Source organism: Carassius carassius, chromosome 45, assembly GCF_963082965.1.
Source record: "Carassius carassius chromosome 45, fCarCar2.1, whole genome shotgun sequence".
In the NCBI taxonomy this organism is placed as follows: Eukaryota; Metazoa; Chordata; class Actinopteri; order Cypriniformes; family Cyprinidae; genus Carassius; species Carassius carassius.
In genome coordinates, this window is record NC_081799.1 from 20,556,255 (window position 1) to 20,579,696 (window position 23,442).

Consider the following 23,442-nt stretch of genomic DNA (forward strand, 5'->3'; position numbering starts at 1 on the left):
CAGTATTTCTTTATTATATTATTTAAAAGCCTTTGTTACGTGTAAGCTAACAGAGACTTGTTATAGCACTTGTATATTTGTTGTTTTTTATTGCTTCCATTGTCCTCATACGCTGTTTGTGACGGATTGAGAAAGGATAGAGCTGACATTTTGAGTCACCGACTTTGCAAAAACCCAACAAAAACACGTCCTAAGAGTCCAAAAGCATTCACTTCGCAATGAAGCCTGTTAGAATTAATAAATACAGTTAGAATGTCCTTATAATTTAAGTCATGAAAAAAAATGGTGTACGTTTTTATATTCATTGAACATTAATTATTGAGTAAAAGCACGTGCGCGAGCAAAAATGTGCTATTAATTTTATAGCTACAACAGTGCATAGGAGCGCAACTGCCCGAGCGCTTTGGAAAGAAGGAGAAAGCGACGCGTATTTAGGCGCGACATGTGAACGGCCCTTAACACAGTGTTTTGTTCCTTGAATTCAGCAGATTTTCAACGAATCAAGTAAGCCAGTGATTCAACAGTCCATTCAAATGGACTCTTTTGTTTCCTTTCTAATAGAATCAGGCGTTTTGAACGAAAAGTTTGATTTGAACGATTCAATAAATAGCCTACTTAAAACCATGGTTTTGCTGTCACCTACTGGCGTTTTTATTGTCATCATTATTTATCAATGACAGGTCTAAACCAGACAAGGCGCAAGTGTGTATACTGATCCACCACCGGTCTATCAGTGGTAAACTCAGTGGCTACTGGCAATTGTATGGTGAATTTCAGCGACAAGGGGGTAAACCTTTATTTTAGAACTGGACCGCGACGGGACCGCCTTGTGGACAGAAAACTGTGCATCCTCTGTTTGCGTATCCTGTGCGCTTTTATCATTGGCGGAGCAGTCGGTCAATCCCACCTCCCCAGTAAATACGACTTGTGATTGGACTGTACGTCAGCAGGCAGCAAAGCATTGGCCAAGAGCAGAAGGCCTTCCCTCCAGGCTTTTTTTTAGTTGCGAGGTTGCGAAGCTTCATTTTCGCTCAGTCTGAGTTTCAGAGTTTCAGAGCAGAGCTGCGTGACAACACTGCCACAAATCACGTGAGACGCAAGCTCGCAACTGTGTGGGCGTATCTCCGCAAAGTGGGTGTTGTAAACTCAGCTCTGAAAAAATAGTCTGCAATAGGAGTGCAAATGTAATGTAATGTAATAAGTTTTGCCCTTTCGAACCTCACTTTTCAGAGTTTCAAAACTTTTTTCACCTATTCGCACACCAGTTTTCAGATCACCATTTACAAGGTTTCAAATCTTGAAAACAAACTATACACTGGGAGAACAGTGACAAATTCGAAACTCTGAAAAAATGATTGCACAACACTATAAAAAAGAGTGTTGCACTTCTGAAGAGGGAAAACTCAAAAACAAAATTACGTTTGAAGAGATGTAATTTTTTTTTACCACTTTGCAAGCCTGCAAAGCTCTGTTTTCAGAGTTTCAAAAAAAAAATTCACACATTCGCACACCAGTTATCAGATCACCATTTACAAGGTTTCAAACCTGGAAAACAATCTAATACAGTGGTAGAACACTGACAAATTTGAAACTCTGAAAAATTATTTGCGCAACATCGTAAATTTTTTTTTGCAGTTCTGAAGAAGGAAATCTCAAAAACAACATAATGTTTGCATAGATATTTGTATTTTTTTTACATTTTGCAAGCTTGCAAATCTTATTTTTCGATCTTGCAAAACTTTTTTTTGTAAGATTTTGAGTTTTCGAACACTTAGTTTCAACCTTTCAGACCTGTATTTTCAGTTTTGAATCATGGCAGGATTTAAATCCCATAGACCTCGGTACCACCGGTACTTAAAGAAACCTGGTACCATCACATTTAAATTTTTTTAGTACCGACTTGGTACCAAAGTACCGGGTCTTTTGACAACACTATTTCTATTGTAAAAACATAGCTTCCTTTTTTTTTTTTTTTTTTACTTTTTATTCATCAAAGTATACTACAAAAAAAACACATGTTCTGAAAAAATATTAAGCAGCAGAACTGTTTCCAACCTTGATAATGAATCATCATATTAGAATGATTTCTAAAGGATCATGTGATAATGATCCTAAAAATTCAGCTTTGCATCACAGAAATAAATGATAATTTAAAGTATAATACATTTAAAAACAATTATTTTAAATTGTAATAATATATCACAATATAAAATTTTTTTCTGTATTTATGATTAAATAAATGCAGGCTTGATGAGCAGAAGAAACTTCTTTCAAAAACATAAAAAATAGTAATGTTTCCAAACTTTTGGTCTGTACTGTATATATATATATATATATATATATAATAAGAGGGCTGGGCAAGTTATTTTATACTATTTTATAATGTATTAACACAGTTTCTTATTATTATTACAGATAAAAATGCTGATGCCCTGGCAGTGACAAATAGCTTTGGTTTTATATTTAATTTGATTACATTAATGTTTAAGTTGAGATTCACAAGAAATATTTTAACTGCTAATATGTAAAAGGAATACTTCTGTAAAATAATAATAAAAAAAAGCGCCTTAGTGTTTGCAAACCAAATATTATTGCACTTTTGTTTATATAGCACTACTTTTAAATGAAAAAGTGTGCAATACATTCGTTTTGAATTCAATTCAATTTTTTTTGCAAAGCAATGCGATTAAATCGTTGCCCAGCTCTAAATAATAATAATAATATTCCATCATACATAGTACTCTGGAAAGACTTATGAATCTTTGTACAAAGTAATTTTATGCTTACTATGTCATGTAAGTATTCATCTTATATGTAGGTAGTGCTGACAGTATTTGTTTCTTATTTATGTTTTGTTCAGCTCTGGTTTATTTATTTATTTGTGTGTTGTTCTTTTAAAAATGTAATAAAAAGAAAAAAATGTATTTATGCTGAATCAATAAGCAGATATGCTCTTACTTTCAATCAAGTGCCTTTAAATGAATGCTTAACTATTAATCAGTTTTTTCAAATATGAATAAAGCATATTTATGATATGGTATTGTGAAGCAGTTTGATCTGAGAACATTTTATGTCAGAAGTCAAGATTCATGTTTGTGTTGTTGGAGATCATTCAATACCAACTCCAAATAGGACTTGGTCCTTATTGTGCAGTGAAATATTTTTTCAGATTTTTGCATGCAGCTTCCATAGAATTTAACAATACCACAGCACAAAGAGTAAAATGAAACAAAACATCGCAACAACAAACATACCAATTAAACTGGATCTTTAGGATAACAAATATGCCTGGGGTAACTTACTGGCTTGAGGGCAGAAATTTTATTGCTTGGAAAGCAGTTTTTTCATGTTAATATTCTGTTTGTGTTTCAGGTTATCCACGCTATGATGTGATTGGGGACCACAGCAAAGGAGAATATCACCTACTGATCCAGAGGACCGAACTGACCGATGACGGCAGCTTTGAGTGTCAAGCCATCCAGGCTGCTACCAGATCTCGACCTGCTCGGCTCACTGTTCTGGGTCAGTGTCACCTACCAGAACTTTCCATAAAAAGAGATGACAAACAGACACAAATAGATGGATAGATCGAGTTCTGTGGTTCACTTTTTGCTTCTCTTTTTTACTTGAAGTTTTTATTGCATGAGTGCAGATAGATGGATTGATGGATGAACTGACGAACAGACAAATCGATAGATACTTTAACTAGAATAGCACTCGAGCAGTAAAGGAGTAAAAGAAAGCTAGGCCGAGAGAACGAGAAAGCATGAAAAAGAACTGCCTCTGCAATACTATGAATGTAGACAAGAACAAAGTCAATCTCTGAGTCAGATAAATGTGTGATATTCTGAAATCAGGGCTAATCAGCTTTAATAAGACACATTAGATATGTTTGCGATCGATAGAGGCCCTGACACAAATGCATTGCGTCAGCTTAGCTCTCAGGCAGCCCGACTCTGCCTGATTATCATTATCGATTTCTTTCTTTCCTTTGTTAAAACTATGATATATTCCAGAGGAATAAGTTCATTACGCCAGCCTTGGAGTAACAGCGTTTTAAACCAGTAATCTGAGTCTAGACGCTTAAAGCCGAGCGAAGATGCCTGCGATTCTAGGTCCATTAAAATGATTAATTATAGATGAGCGGCCGCTCATTTGTTTTTATTTTTTGCTGGTCCAGTGGCAGCAGAGACAAATCATCGTGCTCCCCAGGGCAGAGCCATTAGCCTGACATGTAATCCCACACAAACTGGCTTACTTCTGAAAAGTTGCATACAAAACCACAAGCGGCTCCTGAGCGAGGTAATGAACCTCATGTAGGGACTCCATCACCGTCAATCCCCTGTCACTTCTCTCCCTGGGGGGACGATGGCGCGTGACTGCAATCAGATGCAGCGTTTGGTTCGTTCGCTCGCTTTCTCTATCTCTCTCCTGACAGCTGAGATCCAGAGTGGTCTTTGTAACCTGATTGGATGCCTGGCCTGTGAAGTCTCAAACCTGTCTTCGTCACTTCTCAGAAAAATTTCTGTGGAGTCTGTTTGACTTTAAAGCCTGGTGTTTGGGCATGAGTTCTGGGCTCCAATGCGATGCATTAATATGCCTCGGTCTCAAATCGCGCTACGCTGCTGTGTATTAGCCACAATCAGTCTCAGTTTCACACATGTGCTTCTGCAATTACACAATTGCGAACTTGGCAGCGGGAGGGTGGCTGACCTGCCAGAGTGACATTTGAACTTTGAACATCCGTAGGAGAGTTGTGGGGTAACCCAGTTTGCTTTGTGGTGGCCAGGCTGCTGAATAAGACATGAGATGGGGTTGGTACACATTGCTGAAGAAGGACCCCTGAGGCTAATTAGATCCAAGGAATTCCCCTAAAGCCAAGGCGAGGAGCTGGAGAGAGAGCGAGAGCCGCGGCGCAACAACTCAGTGAACCGTGGGGAGAAACCCAAGCCACTTCCAAAGGTCACCATTGTTTAAAAAGAGCTACTGCAGTGTTTCTGTTAGCTCTCAGCATTTGTTCTGCTCATTGTCTTCGGAGTTAAAGAGCTTGTGAGATTTGGCTGCTTTCAGACTTAATTAGAGGCTTTCTTTCCTTCTTGATGCGATTTGATGCGAATGAAAACATGGCTTTGTGGAATAAAAGTACAGTTTGTTCAATGTGTCAAACTGTCTTAAAGTCAACATACAAGAAAAGTTGACCCACTCACATTTCCTAGTCTTATTAGAAACAGTCTGTTGGTTATTTCAAAGAGAAAAGTTTGAAAATGACTTGCTCTCTCTCTCTCTGAATTGACTTGTCGCTCTTGCGTTTCAACACCAACACCTGGTATGTAGTACAAATTTCTCACTATACAAACAATTCACATGGATAATCATGTGACAAGACACTTTTTTTAAAAAACACCAACCCAAACCACCTCTTTCAACAATAGTGCAGATGGGCTAAAAGCCACAATACTCTCATTTTGAATCTAACTGTGCAGTCATGCCACATTAATTAGATCTACATGTGAACTTCTCAGACTAGAAGTAGGAAAAGTTAGTGGATTAAAGCTTTGTACAAAATTATATCCTTTGCCTTAAAGGGGTTAGTTTACTCAAAAATGAAAATTAGCTTGCGTTTTACTCACCCTTGAAGCGTCCTAGGTGTATATGATTTTCTTCTCTCAGATGAATCCTGGTGGAGTTAATAATAAAAATTGTTCTGGTTGTTCAAAGCTCTAGCACTGCAGTCAGCAGGTGTTACAGTTGAACAGTACGTCAAATAAAGTCGTCAAATAAAGCACGTGCATTCAAAATAAAACGTGCCTCACACGGCTCCGGGTTCTGTAGTGAATGCATGCGTTTTTGTAAGAAAAATATCCATATTTCAAACGTAATATACACTTTTCTCTCCGTTCTCTCCGTTCTACACCGTTCCATCAGATGTCTTCGTACGTCGGCTTTGCGTGATTAGAGACGAATGAGGAGAGAGAACAAAACAAAAGCCGGCCACGAATTATAAGTACAAACCAAGGATTTGGAAAGAAAAATTTCGGTATAAACCAAAAAATACTGGTTTTCCTTCGCTAAAGTAAGCTTATAAGTAAAGTAAGTTTGCTCCTATAAATAAACTCATAAACATAAAGAAATTCATATACACCTAGGATGTTTTGAGGGTGAGTAAAACACAAACTAATTTTCATTTTTGGGTGTTCTAACCCTTTAGGAGCATGTTGAACAAGTCATGTTAACCTGTCCAAGAGGGAGACAAACATCAGTCCCAATGAGAGGAGCCGCCAATTACTTGTAGTCTTTCAAAACAAAAAGGCTGTTCAGTTCCTCCTCTTGTGGATAGGGCACCAGTCAGGGATCATCACCCGATTCTCAGAAAACTAGATTGGAAAGGTGCAGGTTGTCTTTTCCTCTTTTTTTATAGGTTTCTCACCCTTTCGCAGCAAGCTAACTCACCCAGCCCTGTCCAAATACGTTCCCCGTCTCCTCATGTTAATGTCAGCACCAGCTTTGGCCGCAAAAAGGCACATCGCAGCCAGACTGGGAACAGAGAAAGCAAACAACGCTGGGATGAAATTGAAAAAGTTCACGGATACCGGTCTTGACCCAAAAAAACAACCAAATGCCATTGTTCTTTGTCTCGGTTTTAAATGCAAGAATTAGCATCTCAGTCTGCAAGTGCCGTTAGTGTTAAGAATTTTTTGAAAAGGATTGAAGTTTGCAACAGCTGGCCCTCATTTCAAATGTTGCACTTTGTTGAATAGGCATCAGGCATGCAGCAACATCTGCATATCTGAGAAATGTGAATTCACAGACAGGTACGTCATGCTATTGTGTCACAGCAGAATAAAAATTCTCACTAATGTGACATAGGTGCAAAACTTCAGCTGAGATATATGCAGTGTCTAAAATTAACTTGCATGATGCCAAGTGTGATATACAATATGCTTTGGTAAGTAAATTATATTGCCCATTTTACGTTTACATATTTGAAAGCGACATATATTTATTTAGGGTTCACATTTGATCATTTCTAGCTTTACCTGAATAAAACCCATGACATTGGTGTTGCTAGTGTCATGTTCTACTTTTTAAATGCTACATAATAGTTTAAAAATGTAAGAGCAACTACATATTTTAATTTATTCAACAGTTAGCTTCGGTCTGTGTATTTGAGTGGTTGAGCAGTGTTTCACAATGAGACGTTTCACTATTTTTATTACTTACATCACACTTTCGTCTTGTTTCTGCAAATTGAATTATTATACTAATAGGTGGAGACAGGTGACTCTACTATGAATGATTCATTTGAATCATTCACTCAAATGATTCATTCAAAAACACTCGTATATTCTAGAACAAAACAAATGACGGTTTTTGTGAATGAGTCACTGAATCATACACTTATCCAATTTGTTCATAAGCACAGAACACTTCAAGTCTTTATGACTGATTCATTGATTCAGCAAATTGCTCATGAATGGTGATGAACAAGTTATTGATTAATTGTCTTTATGAGTGTTATTGATTTAATATTAAGATGTAATTATTCCTGTGATCAAAGCTGAATTTTCAGCAACATTACTCCAGTTTTTAGTGTCACGTGATCCTTCAGAAATCATTCTAATATGCTGATTTGCTGCTCAAGAAACATTTCTTATCATCATCATCAGTACCGCTTAATATTTTTGTCGAAACTGTGCAGTGCACTTTGTTTTTCAGGATTCTCTGATGAATAGAAAGTTCAAAAGAACAGAATTTATATCAAACACAAATATTTCTGAATACCTTTGCTGTCACGTTTGATAATTTTTTAAATGCATTTTTGCTGAATATAAATATTAATTTCTTTCCCCTGAACAGTAGCGCATTTTACATCTAGATAGTACACACAATATTAAACATACATACTATGTCTCTGAAATGACATATTCAATGATTAATGTTTTAAAAGTTGTCCATTCATAGATATTGTCTATCCAGATGGAAACAACTGCACAATACATATACAAATGCAATTAAGATCACATTGATATATCATTGAGAGTAACAGGGAAAGAAAAACTGCACCGCTCCTCCTGTACTGTAGATCTCCCACGGGGCATGTGGAGCGAGAGACACAGTTCTGATTAGAGCAGAGCGCTGTTGATCGCTGGCCTGTTCAGGCCAAAGGGCTCTCCATGCGTGTGTCCATGCGTGTCATCTCTGTACATGCTGTTCTGTTGTTTTGGGGAATCCTCCCAAGATTACTCCTGTTTCTGAGCATCAGACATCTCAGTGACATGCCTTCCCTCGCAGAGAAGCTTTTAAGGGAACTCGAGCAGAAGGAGTGGGATAAATCGTGCACTCTCAATTCAGCTTGTGTGTCAATAATGGCACCCTGTAGTTAAAGCTCATCAAGCTGGCATCTATTTATTTATTTATACTCTCTATTCATGTCATAACCAAAAAGCAAACATGCTGAACCTAAAGCGTAATTGAACTTTTAATATTCATCGTCTCCTCAATAGATTGAACTCAATACATGATTGTTGTTGTTGATTTATTAGACAGTAAAAAATAAATGCATAACATGAAGTCATTACAGTGACATTATACATTAATCAGAACTGTCGAGGATAACACAAGAAAGTTAAAAACTTATTTCCATTGTGGTCCTAGTTGTAGTCTGATAAAGATGGTCAGGCAAGCTACAGATGACTAAGGTATCTTGTACATTCAATCAGATCCAAAATATAAAAATAAAATAAACAAATACATACACTTCAATAATAAATATTCCTTAAGATCACATAAAAATTAAATCTAATTAGCATTTAGCAACCATTCACCACATGCTCTATTAAAACAATGATCTGACTGGCTTAACTTAATCTCAACTGGTAGTCTGTTCCATTCCATTGCTTTAGTGTACAAGAAGGTGTTTTGCCCAGAACAGCTCTTAAATCTACAAGGAACTATGTCTGTGGCACTACCTCTAGTTGAATAGCTATGAGAGTTCCTAATAAGCTTAAAATAATCTTTAAAATACTTTGGCTCATTCATATACAAAATCTTTCGTGTCAATCTCAGTGTCAACTGTCTCACCCTGTTTTCAACAGTCAACTATTTTCATTTCTTACGTTCGGGAGAGCCGACATGGTTCCTATTGTTGAGGTTTAAAATCAACCTGACTAATTTATTCTGTGCCATTTGGCGTTGAACTTTTATCCTATTTGGGGTGCTGCCGTACCATGTAATACAGGCATAATCGAAGTGTGGCTGAATTAAAGCATTTGCTAACATTTTTAAAGTTTCTTTATTTAGAAACTGAGCCTTACGTGCCAGGAATTTAATTATTTGGTTCACTTTTATAATAACCCTTTGACCCATACTCTCGCCGCTCACAGAACTATCCAAATCACAGCCTAAATATTTTACACAATTTTTAGCTTCAATCTGGGTGCCACCCACAGAAATTTTGAGCTCAGGAGTCCTACTCAACCTTATTTTTGAACCAAATAAAATAGATTCGGTTTTCCCCAGATGCAAAGAAAATTTGTTCTCGATCAGCCATTCACTTATGTTCTTTAACTCCTCACTTAAATGGTTCTCAATAACTTCTTTGTCCTTATGGGAGAACACCAAGGCTGAATCAACCGCATAAAGAAAAATATTACAATTGCAAACAGATTTCATATCATTTATATACAAGAGAAACAACAATGGGCCCAGGACACTACCCTGAGGCACCCCACACATTATTTCTCTAGCTTCAGACAGAGTGCTGTTAATATCAACTCTTTGATACCTCTCAGTCAAGTATGATTGAATCCATTCACATGCCATAATGTTAAAACCTAGAGCTTTTAGTTTAATCAGCAAGATCTGATGGTCAACGGTATCAAATGCTTTCTGGAGGTCTAACAATACCATGGCACAAAGTTTACCAAAGTCGATCTCACTTCTTAAATAATCTGTAAAATATAATAAACACATATCCGTAGAATAAGATGTTCTAAAACCAGATTGCAATTCATAAAACAAATTAGAATTACTAATGTAATTATTTATTTGCTCTTGTACTATTCTCTCCAAAACTTTTAAAACAACCCACAAAATCGAAACTGGTCTATAATTACCCTCTTCTAATTTGCTCCCTTTTTTATATAGCGGAACAACCCTAGCAAGCTTCAAATCTTTCGGAACTCTACCTGACATAATCGAAAGATTAAAAATATGAGTGAGATATGGAGAAATATATTCTGCAGCATCTTTTAAAAAACTGGCAGGAATTTCATCTAGACCCATTGCTTTTGAACACTTAAGTTCATTCAATAACTTAATAAATGACAGCCTGTCTTTATTTTATAATTAAGACACATTAATGTGAAATGACAATACTAGTGTTAACTGAAATTGAGAAAATCTTAATGATAGTCAATTATTTGATGCATTGGCCAGAGCTTATGGTATTAAAAGAAACAGATCAGCATCTGTGGAGACCTGGAGAGATTTTTTTCTACAAATGTTTGTGTATAAACGAAACAGTGCATCTTTAAAGTCTCACTTGAGGCTGTTTCAGTCAAACAGAGTGAACTATTCGCAGTTGAAAAACAGGCCCTAGGTCGGTCAGATGCTCTCGCATTGATAAGCTGACGGGAGAATGTAAGACAATGATTTCTATTACAAAACAAACAGATAGTTCAGTGCCGTAAGGCCGTTTGGGCACTGTGCTGTTTAGTCAACATTATTGCACAAAACTGACAAAAAAGTGCAGCGATAATGTTGTTAAATGTGCAATTCAAGGTTGGTTAGTGCTTTATGTAATGCAGTTTCCATTAGTTGTGTTAAAAAATAGTCCTTGATTTAACATTTCCTGCCCTTGAGTTAACATTTAAACTTTAAAAAAATGCTATTTCACCTTGTTTATTCGATTCTAATTTGTTTTCTACAGTTCATTTGAAACTAAGTGCCCCCTTTGTTAACAAACTGGCCTTCAGCAGGAACTTTCAAAAGGTGAAACAGCACGCCATCATTATCTGATCAAAACGAGCACGGTTTCAAACAACACAGAGGAATATTTCACTTCAAATGCTTTTATTCAAATAAATGTTTGTGTCCTGGTAACAAGATCACATCTGCTCCTGTTTAAAGGGCTTTTATGGTGAACCTCCGTGAGTATTTTTAGTTAATACACCTGAAAAAAATAAAAACAAAAAAGGAGGGATAATTGCTAAAGGCTGTGTGCCGCTGTGTGGTACAACAACTGAACTCAGGATGAAAGTGATTAATCCACCGTGCTACCAATTCCTGTGAGAGAAAGACGGAGAGAGGGAATGAGAAAAGGGAGAGAGAGACATCTCCAGATGTAAGACCAAATCCAGGTTCATTATAAAATAGGTCACATTTCCCAGAATGCCCCTTCTCTCTTGTTTCCAAAATGAAATTGCTCCATTTTTCTCCTTCCACATGCTGAATGACTTGAGGTGTCTCAAGGGCCTGGTGTATCAAGAGGGCAGAGACAGAAGTAATTCCATCCTGGCTGTTCGTTAGGCTCCGTGTGAGAGTTTCTCCCCACCCTGAACAGCAATTACGGCGGGACGATTAATCCATCGTGTTGACCAGCTCAAGGCTTGAAAGTGTCGCACCAGGGTATATTTGCAAACATGGCGGTCACGAGAAGGTTTAACATGGTTACGCCAGTCTCTGGCACTCGCAAGAAGAACATGAACCATCTGGGATCTGTGCCACACGGAGAGTCACAGGATGCCATCCAAAGCTGCTTAGAAATGGCAGTGTGTGAATTCACACCATAATATATTGGCACTTAGCTTTCTGGAATTCTGGGACTTGAATGTTGGACTGCAGTGCCAGCTCTCTCTCTCTAATTCAACCCCATCAATAACTGAAACTTGAGCAGACAGACTGATTGACTTAACTGTTGTGCTCATTTGCATACACTTAGCCTCTGGTCTATCAGTCCCGGAAAACAATCCCAGCATGCAATTGTAAGCTATGTTTGTATCACTTGAAAAAAAAAACGAATGAGTTTGCTCTAAACAGGCAAAGCACTTAGGCGTTAAAACAAGCCGTTAAGAATGGCTTTGATGTCCAGATGGGGAAAGGAGTATGACACTGACTTTAATTGCTCCTGGAAAAAGAGTGGATTCTGAGTGGAAGTACTTTGAATTATCTGACGCTAATTTAAATGCAGCAAAGGGGTTTCATTCCAGTTTCATATGACTGTTTTAGTGGTAAAACAAGAACCACTATAACTTTTACTCCTTTGCATATCTATCTATCTATCTATCTATCTATCTATCTATCTATCTATCTATCTATCTATCTATCTATCTATCTATCTATCTATCTCAACTTGTTCATCTAGGCTGCATTTATTGGACTAAATATAGTACAGATTGAATTACTGTTACATATTATTAAACTTAAATAATTATTTTAATTAAAAAAAATTCAGTACATGAATATATTTGAAAATATGATTTATTTTTGTGATGGAAAACATTTGTAACATTATAATTTTAAATTATACTTTACTTTTTACATTGACTTTTGATCACTTTTGCATCCTTGCTTAAAAAAAAAAATCTTACTGACCCCAAACTTTCAAACAGAATTGTGTATCTATTATATACTGTATTTATTTTTTGTTTATATAATTTTGATACCTATTTATAATATCAGAGCTGCCTGTGTGGCTGCACACAGTTAAACAGATTTACTTTTCCATCATGACAAACCAAATCAGTTTTCTACTTTTCATTTTTCCTCATTCCTTCTTTATCTCTCTCTTTCTCTAATCTCTCCCACTCTCTCTATTTTTCTCTCTCTCCAAACTGTGCTGACAACTAGAGGTGGCTGTGGCTTTTATACACGGAGGCAGATGGGAAAAACTGTTCAGTCGTTCTGAGAACCGTATGATTTTTTTCAAGCCGGAGGGAGACTTGATTGGTTCCAGGGAAGAAACACCAGCTAACAAATCGCACAGGACTACGTGCTCTGAGATCGTCGCGTAGCGCCAGGGACAAGTCTCCACGGTCTGATGTGCTACACAGAAAGATCTAAAGAGAAGATATCCGGCGTCCTCCTTCAGAGACTTTACTTTCATGAAGAAACATGGTCAAAACCTCCCCTTTGCACCTTAAACTTCGCTGTTACCAAGGCATCTTGAAGTCCCCAGTTGCTCAAACTTGTGAGTGCCATCTGATTGGCTAGAAATCTCAACGAGAGTATAAGCTGGCAGAAGTCTAATCAGAAAGATATGAGTAATGGGGTCTCAGCTTCCCTCTTAATGAAGCCAGCATCTCTGGGACGTCCCCCAACAACAACCACCCCCCAGTTGGCCCATTCTGGCACCTTCAAATAGTCCCTCCTTTTCTCATGTCTTACTGCCCTCTCTCTTTTTCCAGTGCTCTCTCTGGAGCGCTCAGGATGTAGCAGCTGCTTGTTGCCTTTGATTTAGACTTGCCCCAGATATGCTCCCTAATGAGCTGAGTGCCCAATCAATAATTTACCTGAGTCTGAGTGAGAAGCAGGCTGATCAGAGCTGTTTTTAAAAGAGAAGTGCAATCAGTGCTATTCAAAAAACCTGTTTTTTTGACTCATCCTTCCATTTCTCCGTTTCCCTCTCCTTCACTATGTGCCATTGTTTGTGTAACAAGAGGATAAACTTCTCTCTGATTTTATTTCCAGTTCCTCCCGATGACCCCGTGATAATAGGAGCACCTGTGGTGAGCTTGCGTGCAGGGAACTCTCTAAACCTCACCTGCCATGCCAACAACGCCAAACCAGCTGCCTCCATAATCTGGATCCGTAACGGAGAGGTACTAAACGGTGCGGCTTACACCAAGGTACGACAGATCCATGCTGCTTGCGATTATTGTAACAACAGAACACAATACTGAAACATGATGGAACCAGGGAGTGTGTCTCAAAATCGTCTTTAGGCATCAGAAATGTGTTCAAATTTTCAATTGAATGCATCTGTAATGCCCCCCCAAAAAATTGTTTCAAATTATACATTCAAATCCATCTATAATGCCCCATAAATGCTGTTTTGAACATTTTAGATTGTTTAAAAGCATATCTGATGCCCAAAAAATGCAGCATTGAGTGTTTGGTTTCAAACGGAATAATCAGAAGTTCCATTTGCAACAGTTGAACGCTGATTCAGTTCAGATGTACGAGTGACATCCAAAAGATGCCTGCAACATGCAAAAAGCTTTCCTCAAATGTTTCGACTCGGTTCAAAATGTACATGTGATGCCCAAAAAAGCTGTTTTAAAAGTTTAATGCGATTCAAACAGGCACTGATGCCCAAAACACATTTTCATTTCAAATTGAATGATCAAGTGATCAAAAGATTGTGAGTTCAAACATTTCCCAAGAACTGTCTTGAGTGTTTCATTTCAAATTGAATCATCTATCAAGCCCAAAATGTTGTTTTGAATGATTTAGATTCAGCTTGTGCATCTAATGCTCAAAAACGTCTGGAATTGTTTTTGATTCATTTCAAACTAGCATATAATGACGAAAAATGCTGTACCGAATATATATATATCAAAGTGAATGATCAAGTCTGTGATGCCAAAAAAAATGGATAAATTGTCTTATATTTAGTTTGAACATTTAGACGCTCCTATGGAAGCATATGGGTAGCAATATTCAATTTGGAATGTAATATGCAAAATGACAATGCAATATGTAAAATGGCAATGCATTTCTGTATTTACATTTACATTTTCCAATACATTTGTGCAACGTTTGGTGCAAAATGAAAATGAAAATTAAATGACACAATTTTCATTTGTCATTTCACACACTAGTTTTAATATGTAAAATTAATACTAATTTTAACGCTTTATAAGTTGCAAAATTAAAATGTATTACAGAAATGATTAGATATGTAAAAAATGTTCAAGCAAAAACTGTGGCAAAATTATCATTCAAATGCTATTTTTCTTAATTGCATTAACACTCACAGTCAACACTTACACAGAAAATCATCTAGTGTTGAAATCTTAGTGTTGGGGACTTTTAGATTTAAGTGTTAAAGTTGTGGTGTTGAATTTTAGAGGATTAACACTAGCTAGTGTAAACAGCCCCCTCTAACGGTGTAAATACGTAGAGTTACCTTTATTAACATTGTTGAGTGTTAATAGTCACATCCGGGACATTTGCTCGTGTGTGTGCGCCTGACCCATCTGAAATATTTTTCAGAGACGCCATATACTTTGCTCACGACGCGGCTCGTATGAGGACGGAATGCGGCGAAATAAAGTGTATAATCTTACTCATAAAATGGATTTTTGTAATATCATATCGTTTTATAACAACATTTATTTTCTGTGTGCGCATAAACTTTTCTCAACGACATTTCCTTTCGCTCGCGATGCAGAACAGACGAGGACGTCATTTATTTTCTATAAGGGGATTCTGAAAGTAAGTGTTTTTATCTCATTTAAAATATGTGTTTAATAACATTATATTGATTTATAGCAATATTTATGTTCTGTTCTCTCCAAAACTTTTTTCAAGCGAGATATTTTCTTTCACTCACGATGGGGAGAAGATGGTGAATTTGGTTTTATCAAAGGAAAACACCATAAGTAAGTGTTTTACCTCGTTTACATGTATTTTAAAGATGATTTTACTTTATGATGATATTTAAATGCTGTTCCTCGTTCCTCACAGATTTGAACTGATGTGCAGCGCAGACGCGGGTTAACTTAGAAACAGGAAAGACCAGAAGTAAGCGTTTATGGTTTTACCTAATTTAAAATATCTATTGTATAACATCATATTGATTTATAGCGACATTAATATGCGCTCCTACACTTTCCTCAGAGAGATATTTTCTTTCACTCGAAGCGGAGCAGACGGGGAAGTTTGTTTTAACAAGGAAAACACCGAAAGTAAGTGTTTTACTTCATTTACTATATTTATTTCGTAAAATAATATTATTTAGTAATGACATTTGTATGCTATGCGTGTCTAGAGTCCCTAGACGATCTGAAACGATCTTAATTGTTTCTACCATGTCTTGTGACCAAATTTTGTGATTATACTAAGCATTAATTTAATGAGTTTTCATTAAATATTCAATAATATTTTTGATAAATGGATGTGAAATTATTCAGTCCCCCCCCATTTTACAGGAGTACTTTTGTGATGCTGCAAGTCGGAGTGGATTTTTTGCTATTTGGAAACTGCAGAGAACCACGTCGTCTTATCTTGAAAAAAAGAAAGAAACTACTTTCTCCAAGGGGGTCCAAACGCCATTGGCACAGACTTTGTTCAGTGATCAGTAACATAACATACATTCAACCAGGGCTGTCCTTAGTGGGGTGCAACTGGTGCAGTCGCACCGGACTCTGCACTTGAGGGGTAAACGGACTGAATGAGCCCCCCACCTCACCCCGGGAACACTTCCTACTTCGCAACGGCCCCGAATCAGCTAAGTACGGCCCTGCATTCATGGTTGATGGTAATGAATGAGATGCTGTGGTTTAAGCAGATAAATGTAAGCACTATAAACCTGATTAAATTGAGAATACTTATGGACAAAATAATTTTTTTGTGCCTTTGCACTGATTTGCTTTGAAATTATTTTAATTGTTGTAAAGTATGTTCTTTACATGTATTGAAAACACTGAATGTGAAGACATTTTGGTGCAGGGAAATAAATAAGTGTAAACATGCATTGTTTTGTGGATTAATTTCTCTCTCTCTCTCTCTCTCTATATATATATATATATATAATGTTTTTGTTGTTGAGTTTAAAACACTTATTACAGTGTTGTTATTTAACTCTAATAGTGTTAAATTTTAACACCATAATGGTGTTGACAATATCAAATACACTGGTGTTGTGTGATTAAACACCATAAAGTGTTATATTTGTATTCTTAAGAGTGATAATTTCTCAACACCTTGAGTGTTAAATGATACACTAACGCAGTGTTTGAATAATAAACACTTTCGTTAGTGTTGTTTTATCACTAGCAAAGATGGACCTGTATGTTCACCCAGGAAGTGATAATTTTAACACCCATGGTGACAAATATTTTTGCTGTGTACGATTGCATTTTCATTCAATGTCCCGCAATGAATGTAGCAAAATTCAATGTGCACATTGAAAATGCATTCTGAGCCGATCATGTGTCCGCCCCCTCCCGCCATGTCAATCACTGCGTGAACAAGGCAGGGCTTGCAGAAGGTCAAGAGACTCAAGACTCAAGAGGATTCAAGTGAGAGAACATGGACAAGATAGTTGGTCCGTGTACGTTTTGATCATTTCGGTTTATGGCTTCAATATTTCATTCGCACTTGTGGGCGGAGCTGAAACGCTGCTTTCATCTGATTGATCGAATAACTCCACCTTCAGCTCGGTCTTTTCATTCTTTCAGGCAGAATAAGAGTCAGTGCAAGTGAAGCACTGTGATGTCTGAAACCACCGGTCACTGTTAATTAGCATAATATTTGAATCAGATGTAGCTGAACACACAATTCGTGCTGCTGCAACCTGCAAATTATTTCTAGGTTGTAGTATTGTATGAATATTGTCCCACTGATAAATACAGTGCAAATAGTTCTGTCTCTTTGGATAAAAGTGAAGTGGAAATAAAAATCAATAATAGACTGAACGGTTCCATGTCTGTAACATTTACCACTCTCATCAACCTTTAAGTCATAAGGCACTAGGTATGTGTGACATTAATAAATAATTGTGAAAATTAATATAGTTACATTTCTTAAATAAATTAGTAATATTAGTTTTATGACATACTAAATTGAATGATGTTTCTCTTTTTAGTCTTCTTTGTTGGGCTTGAGAAAGACAACATATATTTACAGTATTTTCCGGACTATAAGTCGCACTTCTTTTCTTAGTTTGGCTGGTCCTGCGATTCACAGTCAGGTGCGATTTATTTATCAAAATTAATTTGTCATGAATCATTATGCTGATGATACTCAGCTCTATATTTCTTCGCGGCCCGGTGAAACACACCAATTTGAAAAACTAATGGAATGCATAGTCGATATAAAAACTTGGATGACGAGTAATTTCTTACTGCTAAATTCTGAAAATATTAGTGTTAATTACAGGACCTAAAAATTCTGCTTGTAATAACCTAGAACACTGTTTAAGACTTGATGGTTGCTCTGTCAATTGTTCGTCATCAGTTAGGAACCTAGGTGTGCTATTCGATCGCAATCTTTCCTTAGAAAGCCACGTTTCTAGCATTTGTAAAACTGCATTTTTCCATCTCAAAGAAATATCTAAATTACGGCCTATGCTCTCAATGTCAAATGCAGAAATGTTAATCCATGCATTTATGAACTCAAGGTTAGATTATTGTAATGCTTTATTGGGTGGTTGTTCTGCACGCTTAGAAAACAAACTACAGCTAGTCCAAAATGCAGCAGCAAGAGTTCTTACTAGAACCAGGAAGTATGACCATATTAGCCCGGTCCTGTCAACATTGCACTGGCTCCCTATCAAACATTGTATAGATTTTAAAATATTGCTTATTACTTATAAAGCCCTGAATGGTTTAGCACCTCAGTATTTGAATGAGCTCCTTTTACATTATAATCCTCTACGTCCGCTACGTTCTCAAAACTATTTGATAATACCTAGAATATTAAAATCAACTGCGGGTGGCAGATCCTTTTCCTATTTGGCACCTAAACTCTGGAATAACCTTCCTAACATTGTTCGGGAGGCAGACACACTCTTGCAGTTTAAATCTAGATTAAAGACCCTGGCTTACACATAACATACTAATATGCTAATATGCTACATCATTATTCCGAGGGCACCAGATCCAGTCTGTATACAGATCAGAGGGTCACTGCAGTCACCCGGATCCAGTACGTATCCAGACCAGATGGTGGATCAGCACCTAGAAAGGACCTCTACAGCCTTGAAAGACAGCGGAGACCAGGACAACTAGAGCCCCAGATACAGATCCCCTGTAAAGACCTTGTCTCAGAGGACCACCAGGACAAGACCACAGGAAACAGATGATTCTTCTACACAATCTGACTTTGCTGCAGCCTGGAATTGAACTACTGGTTTCGTCTGGTCATAGGAGAACTGGCCCCCCAACTGAGCCTGGTTTCTCCCAAGGTTTTTTTCTCCATTCTGTCACCGATGGAGTTTCGGTTCCTTGCCGCTGTCGCCTCTGGCTTGCTTAGTTGGGGTCACTTCATCTACAGCGATATCGTTGACTTGATTGCAAATAAATGCACAGACACTATTTAACTGAACAGAGATGACATCACTGAATTCAATGATGAACTGCCTTTAACTATCATTTTGCATTATTGACACACTGTTTTCCTAATGAATGTTGTTCAGTTGCTTTGACGCAATGTATTTTGTTTAAAGCGCTATATAAATAAAGGTGACTTGACTTGACTTGACTTAGTCCAGTGCCACTTATATATGTTTTTTTCCTCGTCATGACATATTTTTGGACTGATGCAACCTATACTTAGGTGCGACTTATAGTCCGAAAAATACTGGTAACATTATTATTTATTATGAGAGTAATTGACACAGACTAGAACTTTAATGTTTCACCAAATTCAGCTCAGATCTTCAGACTCGTCTGACTCTCGTTGCTGTATTACTGGCCAGACTTACCTTCCCAAAAATAAATGTAACTATATTTATTTCCACTTCACTGTTATCCAAGGAGACAGAACTATTTGCACTGTTTTTATCAGTGGGACAATATTTATACAATACTATAACCTAGAAATAATTTAAAGGGGTCTCTTGCAAGTCACAGCAGCACGAATTATGTGCCCAGCTACATCTGATTCAAATATTACGCTAATTAACAGTGACCGGTGGTTTCAGACATCACAGTGCTTCACTCGCACTGACTCTTATTCTGCCTGAAAGAATAAAAAGACCGAGCTGAAGGTGGAGTGATTCGACCAATCAGATGAAAGCAGTGTTTCAGCTCCGCCCACAAGTGCGAATGAAATATTGACGCCATAAACCGAAATGATCAAAACGTACACAGACCAACTTTCTTGTCCATGTTCTCTCACTTGAATCCTCTTGAGTCTTGAGTCTCTTGACCTTCTACAAGCCCCGCCTTGTTCACGCAGTGATTGACATGGCGGGAGGGGGCGGACACGTGAACGGCTCGGAATGCATTTTCAATGTGCACATTAAATTATGCTACATTCATTGCGGGACATTGAATGAAAATGCAATCGTAAGTGTCTTGACTGTGAGTGTTAATGCAACTAAGAAAAATATCATTTGAATGATAATTTTGCCACAGTTTTTGCTTGCAAATCTCATTTGTAAGTCGCTTTGAATAAAAGCGTCTGCTAAATGATTAAATGTAAATGTAAATGTAAATGAACATGTTATACATATCTAATCATTTCTGTATTACATTTTCATTTTAATTTTCAACTTATAAAGCGTTAAAATTAGTATTAATTTTACATATTAAAACTAGTGTGTGAAATGGCAAATGAAAATTATGTAATTTAATTTTCATTTTCATTTTGCATCATACGTTGCACAAATGTATTGGAAAATGTAAATGTAAATACAGAAATGCATTGCCATTTTACACATTGCATTGTCATTTTGCATATTACATTCCAAATTGAATGTTGCTACCCATATGCTTTCATACCTATCATAAATTTACACAGTTCATTCTTCCTTCAAACATGATGATTGAACCATGACTTGAATGTGCCTATGACCAAGAATACACATTTCAGTGTTTAAACATACATACATTCCCCGAGAATAGTGTTCAAAAATATTTCAATTCAACTTGAACATTCAAGTGCCTCTACGACACCCGAAAATGCTGTCTAGGTTTTGAGACACAACCTGTATTTTTTAAAGCTTTTTTCTCTTTTTTTTGCCTACAGTTGATATTTTCAACATTACCCCTCTTTCACGTGTCAAAAAAAGAGTCTCATGAAATTCTGCACTTCCGCCTTACTGCGTGTCCTCGAAACGCTCAGCTCTGTCATATTAATGACAAGTGAGGACTAATTTTTAATTTAATCCTTGGGGCAAAGTGAAGCTGTAATGCAATGCTTTAAATATGTCATAATGGAAAGACATTCCAGCACTCCATTATAAATGTGTTCCTCAGCAATTTGCTCAGTTTGTCAGTTTTAGGGAGAAAATTGAGAGAGCAGGAAATGTGTTTAAAGGGCCGCTCATACTATGATTGGAGAGCATAATCTGCTCATTTTGAGTAAGCTGAACCCCTCAGCAGCCACCGGAGAGAGTCCCTTCATTAATTAACCAGATCTAATTTAGACACAAGCAAACTTGACAGGTTACCTCTTTTTTTTCCAACAGAAGTACAGCTCTCAAATCTGTTCTACACTTGGGAGACTCTTTTAATCCTTCTGAAATCAAGTGCCTTCATAAAACGGATAAAACAAAGCTATTCTCGTCTCAAAAGTCATGCCAGTGTAAACTCGATATTAGATGTTGTTTTAATGAAAACAGGAGTCTTATAAACCACTGATTCTGTGCTGGGACAGAACATCCTGCAGAACTGAGCGGAGGAATGTAAAGATGAATTACTTTGGATTAATCTGTTAAACATGTTCAGAGGTGCTGGTTCAACCTCCTGCTTCTTTCCATTTTCACAGTAAATGTGTGTTTTTCCTTGCCGCAACTTAGTGTGTCAACACGATTAAAGATGAATTTAGAACACAGGATGGTTTCCCACTGACTTTCAGCTTCATCTATTGAATCGTCACCACAGTCAGACAGAAAATCAACAGCGCTGAAAAAATATCCATACTGCATTTAATCACACACTCATTCGATGAGCTGATTTGTTATTTTAGTATCACTATAGGATATACATCAAATAATCTAAAATTCCATTTATTTACTTACTTACAGTCTTCCTGTTCAAACATTTTGAAAAATATTTTTGGAAAAAGTCTTATTTGATAGTAATATTGTGAAATTTTACTACAATTAAAAATAACTGTTTTATGTTTTAGTATATTTTAAAATTTAATTGCTACCTTTGGTGACAAAACTAAATTTTCGGTAGCCATTAATCCAGTGTTCAGTGTCACATGATCCTTAAGAAAAAAATGTAATATGTTAATGTAGTGTTCAAGGAGCATTTATTATTATTATCACAACCAGTAATGTTCATATTTATGTATATATTTATATTTTAATATATATTTTGATATATATTTTATAATACTGATAAAATGAACAGCAGTTGAAATTTGAAGAAAGTGTAAAAACACTGAAGCTTCCAACTCTAATCTGTTTCAGAGTGGAAATGTTGTTGTTTTCCAAACAAATGGCAGGTGGAAGTGTGGGAATGCTCTGTCTCATCTTTCACAAATCAGTGAAAAATTCTAATGTCTGTATTTTGGATCAAGTTTAACTCGATTTTGTGCCTAAAACTTTGATTTATAACTGAACACAGTGAATGTCTAATGACTGAAGAGCCTCGTCTCATCATAACACAATTACCTTTTAGAAAAATGTCAGATGATAAAAGCGCAAGAGATTAGAATTTTTCATTTTTCTCCAGGAATCGAGCTCCACTCTGAACACTCTTTATTGTGTTATTTGATTAATTCTGTGAGAGAATATGTTATAGCTGCGAGGCTGACGGGTGCTTTAGATGAAGTCAATATCCTTCAAATATCTGTACCAATTTTTTAATAATCTTTCCTCAATAAACACAGTTCCAAACACAGAGCGCAAAAGTGCAGGTAATATCGCTGTGAATAAGCTGCTTTGTGACTGACATATGAAGTGTGTAACTTCCAATGAAAGATTGCTCAATACAGAGCTAGTCTGATAACAAAGCAAACATTTCATGTTCATTTGGTACTCGAGACTCAGGAGTTGTTGGGTAAATGGTTTTTTTTGAGACTTCCAACAGAGAGGAGCTGATTGCATGTCCGCAATCTGTTTTTAACCTACACTCAAGAGGAATCCCAAGGATAGATCATCTTGAATTGTTTAGCTGGTTTTTTATACTTCTTTTCTGTGAATATCATTGACGATCTGCAAATAGCTGCCCCATGACACTTTAACCCTCCCGATGTTTGTGTTTTTATGCAGACACTGTTGCGCGACGGCAGACGAGAAAGCACGGTCAGCACGCTCCACATTTCTGCCTCGAACATCGAGAATGGCCAACAGATCACCTGCCGTGCTTCCAACAAAGCGGCACCCAATGGCAAGGAGGCCACGGTCACCATTGACATCCAACGTGAGTGAATCTTCCAACAACTGCGCTTCTGTTCAAACACAATTAGCGGCAGACATGCTCAAGCTCATGTTCCTCTTCCAAATCCTGTGACCTGCATTCTGTTTCTTGTGTTTTCCTGTCTGTGTGGATAAATTATTCACATGTGAGAATCCGCTATGTGCTGTCCTATTTTCTT

At 37.0% G+C, this 23,442-nt stretch overlaps 1 protein-coding gene across 3 annotated transcripts in view; it reads left to right on the forward strand.

The window, feature by feature from the left end:
• kirrel3a (kirre like nephrin family adhesion molecule 3a) overlaps nt 1-23,442 on the forward strand; it is a 156,632-nt gene that overhangs the window by 93,718 nt on the left and 39,472 nt on the right. For all 3 annotated transcript variants that reach the window (XM_059539535.1, XM_059539536.1, XM_059539537.1), the window contains exons 3-5: nt 3,373-3,522; nt 13,690-13,847; nt 23,117-23,267. In XM_059539535.1, the coding sequence (XP_059395518.1) occupies nt 3,373-3,522; nt 13,690-13,847; nt 23,117-23,267 (459 nt within the window). The remainder of the gene's footprint in view (nt 1-3,372; nt 3,523-13,689; nt 13,848-23,116; nt 23,268-23,442) is intronic.